Raw genomic sequence first — 18,269 nt, forward strand, 5'->3', positions numbered from 1 at the left:
AAAAAACGGAAGGACCTGGCTTTTTTGATGTGGCTTTGAAATAACAAGATGTCCTACAGAAAAAAAGCAGAGGGGCTTGTGTTAACCTGTCCACTGTGAGAGAGGGGTTTGAGGGGGGTTTCAGGGGGATGGGGCACGTTTGACTGAGGCAGAGCAGATGTCAGGGTGACAGGAGGGCTTCCCCACACCCCTCCATCACAGGTCAGAAACATTCTGCATCCTACAGTCGCCATGGAAACCGCGCACAAACCAGGAAATACACACATAAAGTGCACATTTCTGGGACTATTCCCCCCAAATTACAAGCGTTTCGTGGCATTAACGAGATATTCCGCATGCAGGCTTTGTAACGGCAGGCTTTTTGGCACGCTGAGTCAATATTGCAGCTACATTTCCATCATACCGGTTTCATTTCAGCGGGTCTCCCACCCCGCTTCCCGCATAGAAAGCTCATGTGCGTCTGCGCCATACGCGGCAATCTGCTGGCTAATGTCAGGGCTTGTTTTTTTTTCCTCCTCCAGCTGATTCACGAAAAATTACACAATTCCGTTGCCTATTGGGTGGACCCCTCCAGGAGGCTGACACGGAGAGAGTGGCGTTTGCCGAAATCATAGGCGTGGTTTTGGATGGAGATGCTCCGTCTGTTCCCGCTGGGATCCCCACCTGCCTTCACACCGCGTCTGTCACCGAGCCAGCTGGTATTTTCCTGAGCGTCAGCAACCACAACAGGCATTTAATTAGATTTTATTCCTGTCACTGAGGATATAGATCTTTTTTCTTCTCCTCCTTTCTTCGTCTGGGGTGTAGTGTAATTACAGCCGTGTGGACGCGCGCCCGGCTTAATCACCTCCAGAGCGGCGGAGGCGCACGGCGCTTGGCGGAGATAAACAAGAGCGGACGGACGTCGCTTGGCCTCCAGGCAGCAGCGGCGGCGGCGGCGGCGGCGGTGGGAGAGGAACCACAGCGGAGACCCCGGTTCATGCGCTGGGCTGTTCGACGCGCAAGTCGTGCCCGCAGCGGTTCGCGAGGATGGAAAATACACGCAAGATGCCCAGAAGATCGCCCTGGCTTGGCTTACTTGTGGTGGCGTCTGTTTTACTTTTAGTGGACAGCAAGAAAGCCAGGCCTCGCTGTCCCCAGTCATGTACATGTACCAAAGATAACGCTTTGTGCGAGAGCGCAGGACTGATCCCTCGCAGCTTTCCCTCTGATGTCATCTCACTGTAAGTTAAATTTGTTGTCTTTTCCCAACCATAGAATCCAAAATGAGTGTTTTTTCCCCATTGCAGTGATGTATATATAACATGTGTAGCTCTGTGTGCTGCTGGTTAAAGATTTAGGATTTTCTGTTCCAGCTGCATATCCAAGGAACAAGCCTGCAATAACTGTTCGCATGACACAGTCCAGGCTGTGAAGCTGTGTGTGTTACTGTCGTGTTTTCCTCCCACAGATCATTCGTCAAGTCTGAATTCACAGAAATCCCGAAAGAGAGCTTTATCCACACGCCTGCCCTGCACCTCCTGTGAGAGATCTGCTTTTGTTCTTCAGTCTTTGTTGCATGTTGTCAGTCCCCAGTGAAGTGATCAACGCCATGTTTAAGACATTTCCTCTTCACTGATGCTGCACATTGTAATAAAAAGGGTGTTGCCGTGGCCATTGATTGGACTAGGGAGCCTAAAGTCAAAAAGAAATGAGATGAAATTACCTTTGTAAATGATTTCCCTACATGTCTATTTCATGTAGTGGGGATTTTAACCTCCCTGCTGATCATTCATCTGACTCTTTCCTTAAAATGTAGATCTGTTTATATTGTGAATCAGGCTTGATTTCAGAGTGAGATTTATTTATGGGGAATTCCTCCGTTTGAAGAGGGAATCCCCCTCCACTCCTGTCTCTTGGGGTGGAGTGTGTCCTTAAAACAAACAGGTCAGACTGCAGGAATATTCGCACAGCGTTGATCCTCGTCCATCAAGTGTTTATGTTTCTAAGATCATTCAGTCAGACAGGTCAACTTGTGGGCTTGTTGTGATCCACTTGGTGACCCTCAGCAATAAAATATTAACCTAAAATCTCTCTGTGCAGCCTCTTCACAGCCAACAACCTGGAATCTATAAACGAGGATGCTTTCCTCGGTCTTCCTCATCTAGAGTATCTGTGAGTAGATGATAGAAATGAATCCTTGAAGCTTTTTCTTAAATCTGCAAGGTTGCCTCCTCTTTCCATCTCACGCATTTACTCAACGCCTTATTCCAGATTCATTGAAAACAACCAGATCAAGTCGATATCACCACATGCTTTCCGTGGACTGAAAACCTTAGTGCACCTGTAAGTACATGCTTCTTCATTTCCTATGCAAAACTACAGATACTATTCATCAGAAATAGTACTAACAATTAAGGATGCAGTTCTGTCATTGTTCTGCAGTTGAAATATTCATTTAAAATCTAAGCACTGATGGTCTCTTCGTATAAACAGAATTGAAACAGGCTCTCTGTTATTTGCATCATGAGATACTGTTGTAATCCATGTGCAGGTGCAGGCAAGCACTGCTCTGATGAAATGCTGACAAAGTTTGTTACACAACTTCTATTGCCACATAGACATTTCTCCCAACAATGTGCAGCTGTTAATATGATTAGAAAGCAAAACCTGCCACTGTCAATGTCAAGCTAAACTGAACACCCACTATTTTTACTTTTTGTTACAGATTTAGCAGCAAAATCTCCTGAATTCTTCACTAATGTCAACAAAACTTCAGTACATTTTAGACAAACAAGATATTTTAAAAGTGACATGAACACAAGATGTCATGATATTTAGATAAGGCTCTGAGAAAACTAATCAAGTACGACTACATCGACCATCTGAACAGTGAGGTCTACTGTTTCCCTCTTTTTTGGAGCAGAGAAAGCCATAAAATGGCTGAGGAGGCAGAGCTAAAAATAGCTTAAGGTTTCCTCAAACTCACAATAAGCAATGTTTCTGCCTTTACTTTAAGGGTGGCGACATATCCCCAAGCAGTTTAACAGATTATCTGCATATCCTCCTCCTGTAAAGAAACACTGCATATCCATAAAACATTAGATTTCATGAAAAAGTGAAAGGATCTCTTATAATATTTAAACAGAAGAATATGTGCATGGTTACAATTTAATAGGGGAAGTATAGTGGAAGTAAGCTTTGAATCGATGTTGAAACCAAAGCAATAAGCAGTATATTCCATTTTTTCCTCTTTCTCAGGAGTCTGGCCTACAATAATCTCGAGACTCTGCCCAAAGATTTATTCAAGGGTCTTGAGGCCTTGACAAAAGTGTAAGTATGAATTTGATTCTTTTCAAACAAAGAGATGAATTGCATTAGTTTACACAATCTGCAATGCATCTGATTGTGAACAAAGGTTTTTTTTTCCTGTACAGTCTTCTATATATAGAACACTGTATCATTATTCTACTTCAGCCAAGGATTGAAAAATGTGTGGGCAGCTGGTGCTTTTAACGCCATTAAAATTACATGCGGCAGGGAGGAAGAGAGATAGTCTGCAATCTATCACCCACTGAAGATGTTCAGTTCTCCTTTATATTCCCTCTTGATGATAATGAAAGCACAGAGTGAAGCTGCGAGAACCAAATAGCAAAGTTTGCAGTCGCACTTCAGGGACTGTGAGAATGAAATCCATTCAGAAAGTGCGCTTTTAAGTTTGGCTGTTTTTCTTCCTTCAGAGACTTGCGGGGGAACCAGTTCACATGTGACTGCAAGCTGAAGTGGTTGGTGGAGTGGATATACAACACCAATGCTACGGTGGATCAGATTTACTGCAAAGGCCCGGCCTCGCAGCTGGACAAGAAGATCAACGACCTGGTGCCACAGTCCTTCGACTGCATCACAACAGGTGGAGCACAAAACATGCCGCTGTTTTCGTTTCACTTTACTTTCCCACAGTCGTCAAAGCGGCTTTGGATCTTTTTAATGTCATTTCAAGTGTGCTGTTGCTTCTCTCGCAGAGTTCGCTTCCTATCAGTCCCTGAAGTTTGAATCCATATCGGTGGAAGCATTTTCTTTCAGGAATGACCAGTATGTGGTGTTTGCACAGCCCTTCATTGGGAAGTGCAGCTTTCTGGAATGGGATCACGTTGAGATGGTCTTCAGAAACTTTGATGATATTGACAGTAAGTTAAAATCATTTTGAATATACTCCGATGTTGTTAATCAGCTGCCAAGCGTTTTAAAGAAAGGGTGATATTAGTTGAGGAACCACTAGATGGAGACAAGAATCTAATGGTGTATTATTTTTTTCGTCCCTTTTTCATCTCCACCAGGCACATCCACAGTGATCTGCAAACCTCTGGTTATTGAAAACCAGCTCTTTGTTATTGTGGCTCAGCTGTTTGGTGGCTCACACATCTACAAGCGTGACACCTCTGCCAACAAATTCATCAAGCTCCAAGGCATAGACATCCTGAGAATCCGCAAACCAAATGACGTTGAGACGTTCCGCATCGATGGAGAGTTTTTCTTTGTCATAGCAGATAGCTCCAAGGCTGGGTCCACCACCATCTACAAGTGGAACGGTAACGGCTTCTATTCCCATCAGTCTCTTCACCCCTGGTACCGGGACACGGATGTGGAGTACATGGAGATCTCCTCCAAACCCCACCTAATCCTGTCCAGCAGCTCCCAGAGGCCGGTCATTTACCAGTGGAACAAAAGCACCAAGCTGTTCGACAGACGCACCGACATCCCAGAGATGGAGGATGTGTACGCCGTGAAGCATTTCCAGGTCAAATCCGACCTTTTCATCTGCCTGACACGCTTCATTGGTGACTCCAAAGTGATGCATTGGGATGGGGCCCTCTTTAAAGAGCTGCAGACCATGCCGTCTAGAGGCTCCATGGTGTTCCAGCCCTTCTCTGTGGGCAGCTGGCAGTATGCCATCCTGGGCAGCGATTACTCTTTCACGCAGGTCTACCGCTGGGATGCCAAGGAGAACCAGTTTGTTCGTTTCCAAGAGGTGAACATCCAGGCACCGAGGGCCTTCTCTCCAGTTTCCATAGACAACCGTCAGTTCTTGCTGGCCTCCAGTTTCAAAGGGAAAACTCAGATCTATGAGCATCTGGTCATTGATCTGAGCAACTGATTGGTTATTTCTTTCTTGGCTGATTGGTTGTTTGGTTATTTTAGTGATTTTCTTTGTCTAAAGAAGGCTGTTGCAGCAGATGCAGTGCTGAGGAACTCATAAAGTGTTGATCCTAACTTGAGAAGGCAGGCATTACTCCTGCTCATTTTTCAAATCTTCCCTTGAAATCAATGCACGACAAATTTAAACATAAATGCATGCATCTCGACCAGATATATTGGGGTGAGATGCATGCTGAGTTCAATGCATGCATCTCAAGTTAGGATTAAACCCAACATGTTGTCAAGTCATTAATGCATGACCAGGGCCTCACACAGGCCGTCCCATCCTGATTAATGCAACATCCACGTTCGTTAATCCATCAAATCTAACACTGACCAGTGACGTTTTTCCGTGTTCAGCCTTTCATGTCACTCAACAATGTTTATACATTTGTAATCTCATATATTTATCTACAGAAAGTAATAGAATTGTACTTTTTAGCCTATTAACATGTTTAACTGCAGAAATCTGCCAAAATGAAATGTTTACACTTTTCTGTCTTTCCATTTGTATGCTTAAAGATTTGTAAATGAAGCTTTTGTAAGTTTAAGAGGGACCACGGCTGTTGGATACATTTGTTACAGAAAATGATTCAAAATTATGCTCATGATTTCGAAAAATATAAACAGAAATGTTGTGTGACAGTCTACCTGTATATCCCAGCAACTTGCATTTTCATTGTTAATGGTTTGTATAATGTTTAAAAGTATTGAAAATACAATTTTTCTTAACTGGGAACTATTTTCAAACACTTTAGGGAACTGAGATGAAAAACTGAGGATATTGTTCATAATGCTTTACCTTTTTGGCTAACATGTATGCAAAATGCATCAAGTGTGTCATGATTAGGACTAATTTCAGAGTCAATAAAGGCTATCATTTCATCTGAGCTCCATGCTGGTGCTGCGTAGCATGACATGGCTTCAGTGTGACATGACATCTCGTCCTCAGAGCAAAACAACACCTTAGCTTGCACATTTCAGTCATTAATCGTGGATAATCGTCTCAAAGTTAGCTGTGCAATTATGACAGACATGAGAAATTAAATAAATACAAACAAATAAAATCCTTTTTATTTTCTCCAACAAAGTGCACGCCTCAAATCTACAAAGCAGCACATTACAATGTAATGGAATAAATACGATAAAATCCGCTGAATTTAAAAAAAAAAAAAAAAAAAAAACAAGCAAGGAGATACACGAGTACCTGCACAATCACACTGGTGGCAGGAATAAATTAGGCTCTTTCGAAAGGCTCTCAAGAAAAACTGCCCTTTCATGGTAATCAATTGACTTTTCGTGCATCTTCAATCCTTTGGATCAAAACATCTCGTCTGTTGCTTTCTAAAGTAAACCAATTTAACCCTGCTTTGCTTTTGTAATTGAGGACTACCAAACTAACATGAAAGAAATACAGGTGCATACTCTCATGTTCATACATGTCACCCTGGAAAACTTGTGCAATTGCAGCAGGATCCCCAAATCACCTACCTACTGCTGAGAGAAAATAAAGTGAACATGTTTTCAGTTTTAACTGAACTTACTACTCAAGTCTATGTGGTGCAACTTAGTGTTTTTTTTTCCATAGGCAAAAAAATATAACATAAAAGGCAAGGGAACACACCCCTCAATATTCCACAAAATAATTTAGTGCTCTTTAAATAAAATTAAAAACACTATTTTCATATGGTGGCTCTTAAAAAAAAAAAAATTAAAAAAAAAAAAAACCTCACAGACCGAAAGAATAATGCTCTAAGAGACATCAATTATATTAGGAAAGAACTCAAATCCCATGAAAAAAGACAGTATTGACAATAAAATTCTGTACAGAACGCAAAATCAATATACAATACAGTACCTGCAGATGTTATGCATACAGTACAATTCTCTTTTTACATAGTTTTAGTATGGGCTCCAGCCTGATCTATATACTGACTTAACACAGGAAAAGCGGCTATTTTAGCTTACAGTAATCTTAATGGTTATTCAGCGAGGAGAGTAGATCTTGTAGTAGGCGTTTAGAAAAGAGACTGAAAACGTTATTGCAGGATGGTCATCTTCAGTTGCATACTGCATGTTATATGAATGTGTCCTCTGACATGGAGCAGCGGCCGATGAGAGAGACAGAGGGCCGGACGGAAGAAAGAAAAGAGGGGGCTAGCTGTTTTTGCTATCTCTCCGTCACAGAGGTCAAACCTTGCGATATCTCTCTGATCCACTACCCTGTACAGTACATTCGTGGCCAGTATTGCACGTTACCAGCCGAGTCCACCCTGATTCTGCATGGTGAGGACCTTCGGTGCTGAATTTTTGTCCTGTAAGTCAACACTAATCCAGTGATGAGATGAGACTGTAACCAGAGCTCACCAAAAGACCGACTGGGACTCCATCTGCCGTCACAGTTTGAGCTCATTGGCAATTTTGCAGGCGATATTCTTGAAGGCGATGGACGTGCCCGATATCCTCTTGAAGCGCACGCCGTTGAGCGAAAGGCGGGGCAGCTTGCACACCTCCATCTCCCATTGGACCAGATTGTCCTGGCGAGCGTCACCGTGGACGCAGAAAAGCAGGAAGCGTTCGCGCTGCTCGTAGTCGCAGCTGTTGGCGTCCAGAACTTTCCTGATCTCCCTCATCATCTCGGCGGGCTCCATGGAGGAGGTGGTCTTCATGCTCCAGGTGAAACGCAGTGAGCGAGGCTTGGAGTCCCGAGCGCCGTCCTCCTTAGTGTCACCGGACGCACTCCTAAAACAACAGAAGAACAAGACGGAAAGAGAGACAGAGAAATTTTGAAGGAGGGAAAGATCAGTTACAGGCTCTTTGAGAAATCCACGTCTCAATTAAATTCTCACCTTGGTGTTTCTGTCCTGGCACTGGCCTCTCCCTCACTAGGCACCCTGAAATAAACCAGGAATAGACTTGTTATTCCCATGAGTCGATGTCAACACGGGTCCCCCACCCACTACCAACACCAACCCCCCATCACCAGTGGACACAGAGGGGGGTGTCAGGCATCATGCCAGGAAAGAATCCACACTCCTGGGAATCAGGGTTCAGCACACAATGAGGTGACCTTTGGTGGTACACACTGTTACAGCTCACGCTAACCAAATGCATCATCTGATCCACCGCACGCCACCTTTCCTTAATCCCCACTGACTGGTAAAGAGTGGAAAAGTGTCTCTAAGGCTTGGATTTGGCCTCTGTAATTTGCCTGGTCTTTTCTCTTAAGCTCAGCACAATGACGGGGGAGAGTAAGGAGAGGAAAGCTAGCAAACTGAGAAGCAGATATCCGGTGGCTTAGTACAGAAAAAAAAAAAGCTGGTGAGCCGTGAGGTTTGTTGAAGAGGCAGTGGACACATGGGGAAGGAGTTACAGGGCATAACAAGGGTGTCAGTAGGCGAGGATGTGGTGTAGTGGGCAAGTACGGAAGGGGTTAAGGAGACACGGGCCAAGGTCATAGTGGGCACAGAGGTTTGATTTTTGTTTTGTTGGACAGCGGGGACAAGTGCAGCAAGCGTTACGTTCTTCCTACCTCCGGGTGGACCTGAAAGACAGAGCTCTATGCGGGGAGAGAAGGAGAGAAAGCTGTGAGCCTCTACCAGATGGGCCAGCGTGAAGGTGACACAAGGAGCTGACTGCTGTATGGATGAGGAGGGTCAGTGCTTTGCCTGTCATACTGACAGCAAAGGTAGCAGTGTGGATGTATAATAAAGCACTAGGGATTTAATAAAGGTCAGAGAGTGTGTGTGATGCTTCCTTTATCTTCACTGCTGCCAAGTTTACATAAAGCAACCTGAGCACAAATTGTTACCATTACTAATTGTTACTATTATTGAATTTATAAGCTACTTCATATAATAAGAACGTTTAACTAAATTTAAAAGTACTACTTCAGAATTGAACATTCCTTTACCAACCTCACAAACAGCAGGATTTTAAGGCAGCACAAAGAAGCACAGTATGGCTTCATATTCCTGCAGTTACTGAAAGCACTAAGGCTAAATTATTGTACACCAAAAGTTTAGAACTTCAACTTTATGTATTTCATAATGGAAAAAAAGGGAGCAATAATGTTGCTAGTTTAAAGTTAGGACAATACTAAATCAGATGCTCCTGATGCATGAACAGTCAGTAGTCAGTAAAGATGAAAAAATAATGAGTAGCCCAGTGTCTAGATGTAGAACTCCCATATCAGTTGACTTGTCACTATAAGTTTTCTTTGCAGGCTACGTCCTGCAGAAGACTCAAGTCAAAATGTGTCAGTCTATCCATGTATAAATCAAGATTAATATATTTAAAATTACAGCGCTGAACATCCCATTTTTACTGCCGACCAAAACCAAGAACTTACATTAACCCTCTGAAAAACAAAACCTAAAGATGGCTTTTAAAGAAATTATCTTTAAAAAAGTCAGTAGTTACGCAATGGTTTTAGAGCAACATACTACTAAAACAAAAAGTATCAACTACTATCCTAGAACAACTCATCTATGATGTGCAATTTCACCATAACCAAATCAAATCTAAAAATTGTGACAAATAAAGTGCACTAAACAGATTCTGTAAAAGCAAAAAAAAAAATTAAAATAAAAATCTGCACTCATCAGTGCAACTGGGAAGCCATTAGTGAAGTGACAAAAATTCTGAGACTTTTTCCTGAACTGGGCTGAACTGCAGGCTGTGCTAACACAGAGCAGACAGGAGACAAGTATGGAAACAAATTTAAAAACTTAGCGGTAAAATATCTATATTATGTAGAGTCAACATTTTGTCCCCAGTATTTCTACGACCTATCAGCACTTGAAAAAATATTACACATACTGATTCCATTTTTGATTTACATTTTTGAAATTATTTCATTAAAGAATTTCAGCTTTCATTATTTGCCTTTCTTATGATTTATGGCATTACAACTGTCATTCTGCACAAAGTATATTTTTGAGTTCCCTCTACTTCTAGCCACGGTTGTCCTTTAGAGGTACATGACTTTATATTGCTGTAAAGAAAAAATGAGCCCACTGCGTGTGAAAATGTGGCAGGAAGACACTGCTTGGTGTTCAAAGGGTGAATAAGAAGTGGGGCAATCATTATTTTTTATCTTTGCATATATTTAATAATGCCTGAGAGAAGACTTGTAAGTACAGCCTAGCATATTATTTGTGCAGCGGTTTGTCTTCACTGACCTGCGGACAAATTTCGAGGTGATCTTGCTGATGATCCCTGTGGAGGTGCCCCTGCGTTGCTGTGCGAGAGCCCCCGTATCATGGGACAATGTGGGTGAAGCTGGGGGACCGTTGTAGGTGGCGCTGCGCCGGTCTCTGAGCTGCGCTCCGTGAAAGGTGCTGCGACTGGTGGTGCCGCGAGGGAACCGGTTCTTCTCTGGTGTGCTAATACTGTGTGCAGATGGAGAGGTGGAGGGACCACGTGGAGAGGAGCTGCAACATGAACAAACATTGCAGGAGACGATCACCACACGCTTCGAAGGATCCGGTATATCAGCATGCTTGGTAAGTAGACACTTGTGGTCATGTTTTAGCTACTAGAACTGCAGAGGTTGGTATCCAGCTGTTCACCTCGCTTTAAGCTCTGTATTGTCATCAATGGGGGGCAGTGTGCTCTTTGAAGGATGCCCTGATGATGACATGGACTTGGTGTGACGAGGTCGTGTAGAGCTCATTGCAGTCGATGGCGTGCTCCCCGACACCTCAGTTAAACTAAGAGCCAAGGGCAGAGAGTATTAACACATAAGGATGAAAACAACAAAACTCTATCATGTGCACATGTGCATAACAATCAAAGATATGGGTCAATATATAACTATGGGACTTTTTGTATCATAGTTGACATTTTTGCTGTTTTCAGGCCTAAAATAAACATGGCCACCTAAAACCAAACACAACATGGCATTTTTTGCAGAAAGATTCTTCTAAAATATTATATATACAATTGAGTGAAATTAAAATTACAAATTATTTATAAAGATATTGTAGTAAACCTGTTGACATGCCATAAATCCACACGTGACTCACACACTACTTTATATTAAATAACTCAGAAAGCCTTGGAGTCTGGCCATTCGTTTCTTCAGGAGGAAATGACATCATGTGGAGCAGGTCATGTGATCTGGAATTAACACACTTCCTTGAGAGGTGTTTTTGTAATGGGTAGCTTAGTTGAAAGTGATTTCTCAGACACAGATACTATTTGTTATTTTCCATATAAAATCTAACATATTGCCAAAAAATAAATATCTGTCATGATTATCTCAACTTAATAAAAAGAACAAAATCAAAACATTTTTTGAATAAGCTCATTTTACTATTGTTCAGCTAATTAGAAGGTGTTTGATATTAAATGCGGATTGTTATTTAGTTGACATTTTTGTGATATCTAGTCATGTTTTATTAAGTGATTGTTTCCATAATAAATAATTATGGAATTTGTAAAGAGATGATCATAATGAACAAAAAACTTTTGTTTTTTTACTTTCAATAAAAACGTATGCAAGATAAATCCCATGGACTTCAAAAGTCCCACAATTATATATTGGCCCGTACGTCTAGAATCCACTAATAAACACAGATCGTACTGTAGACACAGTGCCTTATAAAAAGTATTCAACTTCTCCGAGTTTTACCTTTGAATTGCTTTTCAACATTGAATCAGGAGGCATGTGGAAGACTCTGAAGTCAACTACAAGAAGGTTCTTTGGTGTGATGAAACAAAAATGCAGTTTTGCTGTAATTGCAACCAAACGTGCATCAACTAAAGGGTGAATACTCATGCACTCATAACTGACCTTACTAAGTGAAAATGACATGTTGACACGAAAAAGGCTTGTTTTTTAAAGTCTTGTCAAAAAAGCCAAATTATATTAACCAATATCCAGTGTTTGAAAGCAATAAAAGGCGACAACTTTCAAAGCAGGTGAATACGTTTTTATAGGCATAATAAATGTGAATGATAGTATTTACCTGCTATCTTTGCCATTGGGAATAGCTGAATAGCGGTCCGTGGAGGATCGCTCACACACATATGTATTCCTGCGAGTCATTGAACCGTTGGTCTGTTTGTAAAGACAGAAACCAAAAAACATTGTGCAGTTTAGAACGGAAATGGATAGATGATGTGGCAGAGAAATCTTCTTATAAATAGAGAATATTTATTGATGTGTATGTAGCATATGTGTCCACTTTCTCACCCCCACAGCACTTGTAGCTTTCTTCCTCTCCTGCACCCCCAGTGGTGACGCCGGAACGTCTCCTTTCGAAGTGCTGAGTTCTAGCCGGCGTGCTCCGTCCCACTCCTCCCTGTGATCGCTTTCCACGCTCAGCGCCTGTCCACGCTTCGTATACGATACCGCCGGTGGCACAGACGGACCCACTGGAAGAGACACACATACGCAAACAGATTAACATATGTCCCACCGAGCATGTCCTTCATTTCTACACTCCAACATCTAAGAGGTTAGACCAAAAAGACCAGACAGCGACAGTGTCTTTGTTACAACAGCATCAAGCAAAGCCACTCAAAGCCAAGATTTACACATCAGTCAAGTACGTCAGAGGTCATACACAGCAACAACAGTTTGATTCAGAAGTTGTACAGCTATAGAAGCCAAGGTAAGCACGGACAATGCAAAAGCTGTTCCCCTCCTCATGCTTTGAGGTGCTGTTCCTGAGGCAGCTGCAGGAAAGCAGGCAGCCAGAAGATGGCGCCAGATACAATGGCCCCACATGACATAGGAGGAAGCTGCTACAGAACCTGTGCAGTGTTCAGGTTGAGTCACTGATTTGGACATTTACATAGACCGTTCAGGAAAATTACACCACGTTAAGCAGACTAGTCAGTATAGGTTTGGCGCATGCCTTTCTTCCACCGTGACAGGTAAAGCTGTGAGAAAACATAAAGCTTAAATCAGCTTTAGTTAGTTTAGAAAACAGGCGGAGCTGGAAGCGTCATGCTCAGAGTCACATCAGCAGGTCGTCTACTGGCATCTGATCATTCGGCCAATCATCGGCGACTGAGAGTAACTTCCCCCTACACAACACGCAGTCAGCAGCACTCTCAGAGCTGGGAAGGACGAGGTTACTTTACTTGGCTTCTCTACGACACCACCACCACCACCACCATCATCATCATCCCCACCATGATCACTGTAGCGGCGCTGCTTCTGATTGGCCGAGATGCTGCGTGTGACCTTGGGATGGGCGGGAGAAATGCTGGAGCTGTTGTTGATGTCACTGGTCGGTCGCTGTCGCTGACCCAGGATGCTGTTAGTCAGGGGCTCACTTCCCTCGAACTGCAATGCAAAGACACACAAAGAGGGATGCGGTCACCACAACATAATGCACTAAGCGATGATGCCAAGGTGACTCAAGTCAACCTAACTCACCTCTGGAGCTTTTCTTCCCAACAGCAGGTAGGTGGCCATGACATCATCGTACTTCTGGCTTTGTAGAGACTCTGTAATCTCATCTTTAGGGAAGCCCATCGTCACCATGAGCTCTGAAGGAGGAAGGAAGTCAACATGAGAGTCAAGAATCCCAGAGGTCGCGTACCGGACATGACAAAGAGTGACATCTGCACACACATACACACTGAGACACACCTATTCTGGATGAATCACTGAAGTCCGCCTCAGGCTCGATGTAAGGTTTTAGCTCCTCCTCCTCGTGACCCACATTCATCCAATGGTCTTTCATGATTTGCTAACAAAGAAACAAACCATTAGAACTCATGTATGTCCAGTGCAATTAGCCCAACTGTAGCTTCAACTATTAATCTTTAATGTCTGTTGATACCAACGCACAATATAAATGACACAACAGAAAGATGAGACCTGGACGACAACAGTGCGATCTATAATGGAGAAATCTTTACTATTGAACTTCAGTCTGGTTCTGAGAGCAGAGCTGGTATTGACTCCCGCCACTGAGGGTGAATTGAACTGACAACTATGTATTGTTTGCAAACTTCAACCCTAATAATGCGAGCAGAGAGAACACAAAACATGAAGATTTTGTTTAATGAATACTTTGCCACTGTTCTTCAAGAAATCCCATTTAGCGCGTCTTCGTCTGAACGCTTTTATAAAACAATTATGTAAAACCACTCTTTGATCTCGTCTAAATAATGATTCCCAGTCTTTATCTGACAGGGCTTAAACTGAAGTGTTCTGCTGGTTCATAATTAACAACAGCAGCAGTTACGTGCTTTCAGAATGACACAACAACCTTGCTCCAACTCATTAGGGCTGTCTGCAAGCTGGCTGCTGTGCAAAACATCTCTGAATGGTGGGCAAATAACGGTGAAGATGCATCAATGCCAACGCCGGGCAAATACCTCCAAACTGCCTCGTTTGACAGGGTTGAGCACGAGGAGTTTCTTCAGCAGGTTTTCACAGTCTGTGGACATGTAGAAAGGAATACGGTACTTCCCCCGGAGGACCCTCTCCCTCAGCTCCTGCACACAGAGACAGGAAGAAATCTAATTAAAACAAAGGAGCACTATTTGCTTATTTAGGGCATTTGGAGGCAGTGAACCACAGTGAAAATACAGAATGATTGCAGTATAAAGTTGCTTTTTTTCCTCATTTGGCCCACATGAGGCAACATTAAAATTCATTTGGAGTCATGTTTGTGCACAAAGGGTTGATGAAAACTTAAATATTCATCTTCATTTAGCTCTGTTGTTGCTCTACAGAGTTGAGGGTGGGTTTGTCAACACAAGCAACCCCTTTCACATCACATGTAGCCATAACAATAATCACTAATATAAAAATATTGATTAGTGCACCTAAAAAGACTAGAAAGACGCCTCTGCCCAGCCATGAACATGCATTAAAAATTAACCTGCTGCATTCACTCAGGCTTACTAAATAGTCCAAAACTGCTGCATTATTTAAACAGGATGAATTAATCTCTACAATGTCTCATTCCCAACAATATACACAGGAAATTCCACTCTCAATTTAGTTATACAAGTAACTCAATTTGGGGTTTATGCATGTAAACATCCTAACTCAGTTAGAATGTCCTGAGTTCACACCCAACTTTTTATAAAACCTGATTAAGATACCATGCTGTAGCATTTTATTTTCATTGACACTGCCCTGTGCGGTCCATGTAAATGCAGACACAAACAGAATTATTTATACATTTTGAATAGTTAAAATGTTTCAGAGAAGCATTTTACAGCCCAGCCTGTAAGAATTTGGATAGTTAGATATTTCATTTTAAATGTGCTGAAGCTTAAAATCTTAAGAACAAACGATTGTGTGATTGTCCAAATTAATTTCAGCATAAGAAGATGCTAAAATCGTATTGTGTCACATCTGAACAGCTGGGTTTATCAGTTAATTTCCCCCTCACTCAAAAGTTTCAATGTTTTTCAAAGAGCTAGGTGCTATGAAGTATCCTTAAAATATGTCAAAAGTGTTTATACCTTTTCTGAACAAGAACGCAAGCACCTGCACTTAACTCCAGCAGAGGGATCTTAAAGGAAAAACAGTGCATTTAATATCTCCTATTCTCTGACTGCACTTCCAAACAGTCCAAGTTGAACAAAGGTGAATATTTCAAAGTCAGATGTGTAATTTTCCCCGATTAGAAAAGTATTTCATTTCATTTGTACTGAGCCCTTCATTGACGTGTATGTTGAGGGGAAAACACTTCAGTACAAACTGCTTTTATCCTGGAAAGTATGGCTTATCACTACTTAGTTTTAAAAATTTTGCATTCTTCTGTCGTTTGAACACAGACTTTGATAACTGATAGAACAGGAACCCACCTTTAAGTTCTGTCCATCAAAGGGCAGGGACCCGCTGACCAGTGTGTAGAGGATAACCCCAAGACTCCAGACGTCCACTTCTGGACCATCGTACTTCTTTCCTTGGAAGAGTTCAGGAGCAGCGTATGGCGGGGAGCCACAGAAAGTGTCCAGTTTACTGCCTACAGTGAACTCGTTGCTGAAGCCAAAGTCGGCTATCTTGATGTTCATATCTGCATCTAACAATAAGTTCTCTGCCTGCAGCGGGGAAACAGGGGCAAAGCATTACGATCATCAAGTTATTAACACTGAAAGAAAATGACAATACAGTGGTCCCTCACCGTATCGCGGTTCACTTTTTGCGGTCTGATTGTATCGTGGATTTGCATTTGGTATTGCGGATTCTTCACTATATTGCAGAATTTTGCAATACAGACATTTCTATGTATTTATTATTGTGGTGAGCTGCGTTTAAGAACAACACTGGAGAACAGATATCTGCTTTTTATGCACTATGCAACTGCCAGATGCTTTTATTTTGACACAGACGTCGGCAGTATTGAAAATGTGGCAGGAAGTCATCAAACACACTTCACACTCATGGTCCTGACAACATAACCCTTAACCAAACTAACTAGGCTCACTAAACCACAAAAACAGAATAAATCACAAACACTAATAACACCGAAACACTAACATAAACCACAATAATGACATTTAAACCCCCAACACCTCGAACTCCCATGGTGCACTGCAGCACAACAGTTCAGTCATAGCGACCAGCTCTGCAATCACTACATTATTTTAATTATTTTTGCAGTAAAATAAGCATTTTCTAGCCTAAAAAATTGAAAACAATATTTAAAAAATACTAATTAAAACATATTGAAAGAATATTTAATCGAAATAAAATGTGTAGCGTACAGCGCTGGCCACTGATTGGCTCAGCAAACGTAGCATCAGGCTCCTCTGTCTCCCATGTGTAGCAGCGTTCAGCATCTCGCCTTGTTCATTCCACATTGACATCTGATCGCTGCGTAGTATTGCTCTGTGGTGTTGTGCAGTATGTGAGGACGATTTATAAAACCTTAAAATATATATCAACAAGAAAAGCACTCGGAGAGCGCAATACTCCACCAAGACTGTTCATTCCCTGACCTTGCACTGAACACAGGCGTGTGTTATGCATGTGTACGTTATGCACAGATACTGAATCACCTGACCTAAATATGTAGCGGGCGGCAGGAATTGATGGGACTCGGAAACACCCCACAATTTATTTAATCAATTGTTCTTTGTATCATTTCCGATAACTCGGCAGCGGCGGATTTGTTGTAGGATCACAATCACGTGCAGGCAACTGACACAGCCTTCACTTGTTGTCATGGTTACAGTGACGCCGTGCCGGCCGCTATCTCGCAATGGGAAATCCTTAACAAATCCGTGGATCCAGACTATAAGCCGCATCACTGCCAAAAGCTAATGAAGTGGTTCTTGTGTCATTTCTGACCGTCCCTGAAAATTTCATCCAAATCTGTTAGTGCCTTTTTTGACTAACGTTGCACACGGACAAACAGATTCACAGGCAAACGTATGCAGATGGTCACATAACTTCACTGCATTCCTTGGTGGAGGAATAACAAGATGAATATGGTCGTTACTTCATGGATTTTCGTCTATCGCGGGGGATCTGGAGCGTAACCCCCGCCATAGACAAGGGGGCCACTATATGTCAAAATATTTTCTCAATATAATCCACCTAGATATGGATAACAGTACAAAGAAATGAGATCAGAAAGACTTTAAATCCTCACCTTTAGGTCCCTGTGTACTATCCTCCTCTGGTGACAATACTGCACTGCAGACACAATCTGAAACACAAGATTCACATCATAAAACACCATATGCACCTTAAATACTAAAGAGGAAAAGAATATATGTAGCGCTTTCACATCTGCAAGCGTCTACAGTAAGATGCAGTGATATTATAACGTATAAAATTCACAAAGCTTATGAGGGAAACTAGTGATTATGGTCTTTATCAGTTAAATCTTGCAACTGTTTACTTGATTGTTTAGTTCATAGAAAAAAGTGTGAAAAACATCTTCCATTTTTTTGTTTTGCCCAAGCAGCTGTCCAAAATCAAAGGATAATGAATTGATTCGCATATGTGAAGGAAAAAAACAGCAACACGTCTCATTTGACAAACTGAATAATCAGCTAATCACTGATGCTGAACAGCACAAACCATAAAATATGAAAAAAAAATGTGTCCGCTTAATGTTCTACTTATGGTTTACGTCATATTGTGGGCAAATAAACAC

General features: G+C 42.0%; 2 protein-coding genes across 6 annotated transcripts in view; one reads left to right on the forward strand and one right to left on the reverse strand.

The window, feature by feature from the left end:
• Window positions 1-461: 461 nt before the first annotated feature.
• Window positions 462-6,065, forward strand: LOC111564392 (leucine-rich glioma-inactivated protein 1-like). 2 transcript variants are annotated; one of them, XM_023263940.3, is made up of 9 exons: window positions 462-698; window positions 808-1,223; window positions 1,451-1,522; window positions 2,083-2,154; window positions 2,254-2,325; window positions 3,241-3,312; window positions 3,720-3,889; window positions 4,002-4,166; window positions 4,317-6,065. In XM_023263940.3, exons 2-9 carry the CDS (start codon window positions 1,030-1,032, stop codon window positions 5,132-5,134), a joined length of 1,635 nt encoding a protein of 544 aa, XP_023119708.1. In that variant the 5' UTR covers window positions 462-698; window positions 808-1,029; the 3' UTR covers window positions 5,135-6,065. The 2 variants fall into 2 exon arrangements, with proteins under 2 accessions (XP_023119708.1, XP_054874942.1); XM_055018967.1 differs by having other exon boundaries at window positions 462-1,223.
• Window positions 6,066-6,223: 158 nt separating this feature from the next.
• Window positions 6,224-18,269, reverse strand: part of mark1 (MAP/microtubule affinity-regulating kinase 1) — a 31,535-nt gene continuing 19,489 nt past the window's right edge. Inside the window, exons 7-19 of one of the 4 annotated variants that reach the window (XM_035945282.2) lie at window positions 17,760-17,816; window positions 15,967-16,203; window positions 14,521-14,640; window positions 13,787-13,886; window positions 13,571-13,683; window positions 13,273-13,477; window positions 12,377-12,558; window positions 12,150-12,241; window positions 10,749-10,889; window positions 10,359-10,610; window positions 8,708-8,734; window positions 8,025-8,069; window positions 6,224-7,917 (exon numbers count right to left, since the gene is read on the reverse strand). In XM_035945282.2, coding sequence (XP_035801175.1) covers window positions 7,572-7,917; window positions 8,025-8,069; window positions 8,708-8,734; window positions 10,359-10,610; window positions 10,749-10,889; window positions 12,150-12,241; window positions 12,377-12,558; window positions 13,273-13,477; window positions 13,571-13,683; window positions 13,787-13,886; window positions 14,521-14,640; window positions 15,967-16,203; window positions 17,760-17,816 — 1,917 coding nt within the window. In that variant the 3' untranslated portion in view covers window positions 6,224-7,571. The remainder of the gene's footprint in view (window positions 7,918-8,024; window positions 8,070-8,707; window positions 8,735-10,358; window positions 10,611-10,748; window positions 10,890-12,149; window positions 12,242-12,376; window positions 12,559-13,272; window positions 13,478-13,570; window positions 13,684-13,786; window positions 13,887-14,520; window positions 14,641-15,966; window positions 16,204-17,759; window positions 17,817-18,269) is intronic. The other 3 variants (XM_035945283.2, XM_023263890.3, XM_023263891.3) reach the window with 3 other exon arrangements.

The sequence above is a fragment of the Amphiprion ocellaris genome, chromosome 16, assembly GCF_022539595.1.
Source record: "Amphiprion ocellaris isolate individual 3 ecotype Okinawa chromosome 16, ASM2253959v1, whole genome shotgun sequence".
Classification (NCBI taxonomy): Eukaryota; Metazoa; Chordata; class Actinopteri; family Pomacentridae; genus Amphiprion; species Amphiprion ocellaris.

Bases quoted from the DNA above. Each gene is read 5' to 3' on its own strand.
- LOC111564392 (XM_055018967.1), top strand. From the start codon at position 1,030: ATGGAAAATACACGCAAGATGCCCAGAAGATCGCCCTGGCTTGGCTTA. The intron at 1,224-1,450 runs GTAAGTTAAATT...TTCCTCCCACAG, and splicing joins CCCTCTGATGTCATCTCACT to ATCATTCGTCAAGTCTGAAT. The intron at 2,326-3,240 runs GTAAGTACATGC...CCTCTTTCTCAG, and splicing joins CTGAAAACCTTAGTGCACCT to GAGTCTGGCCTACAATAATC.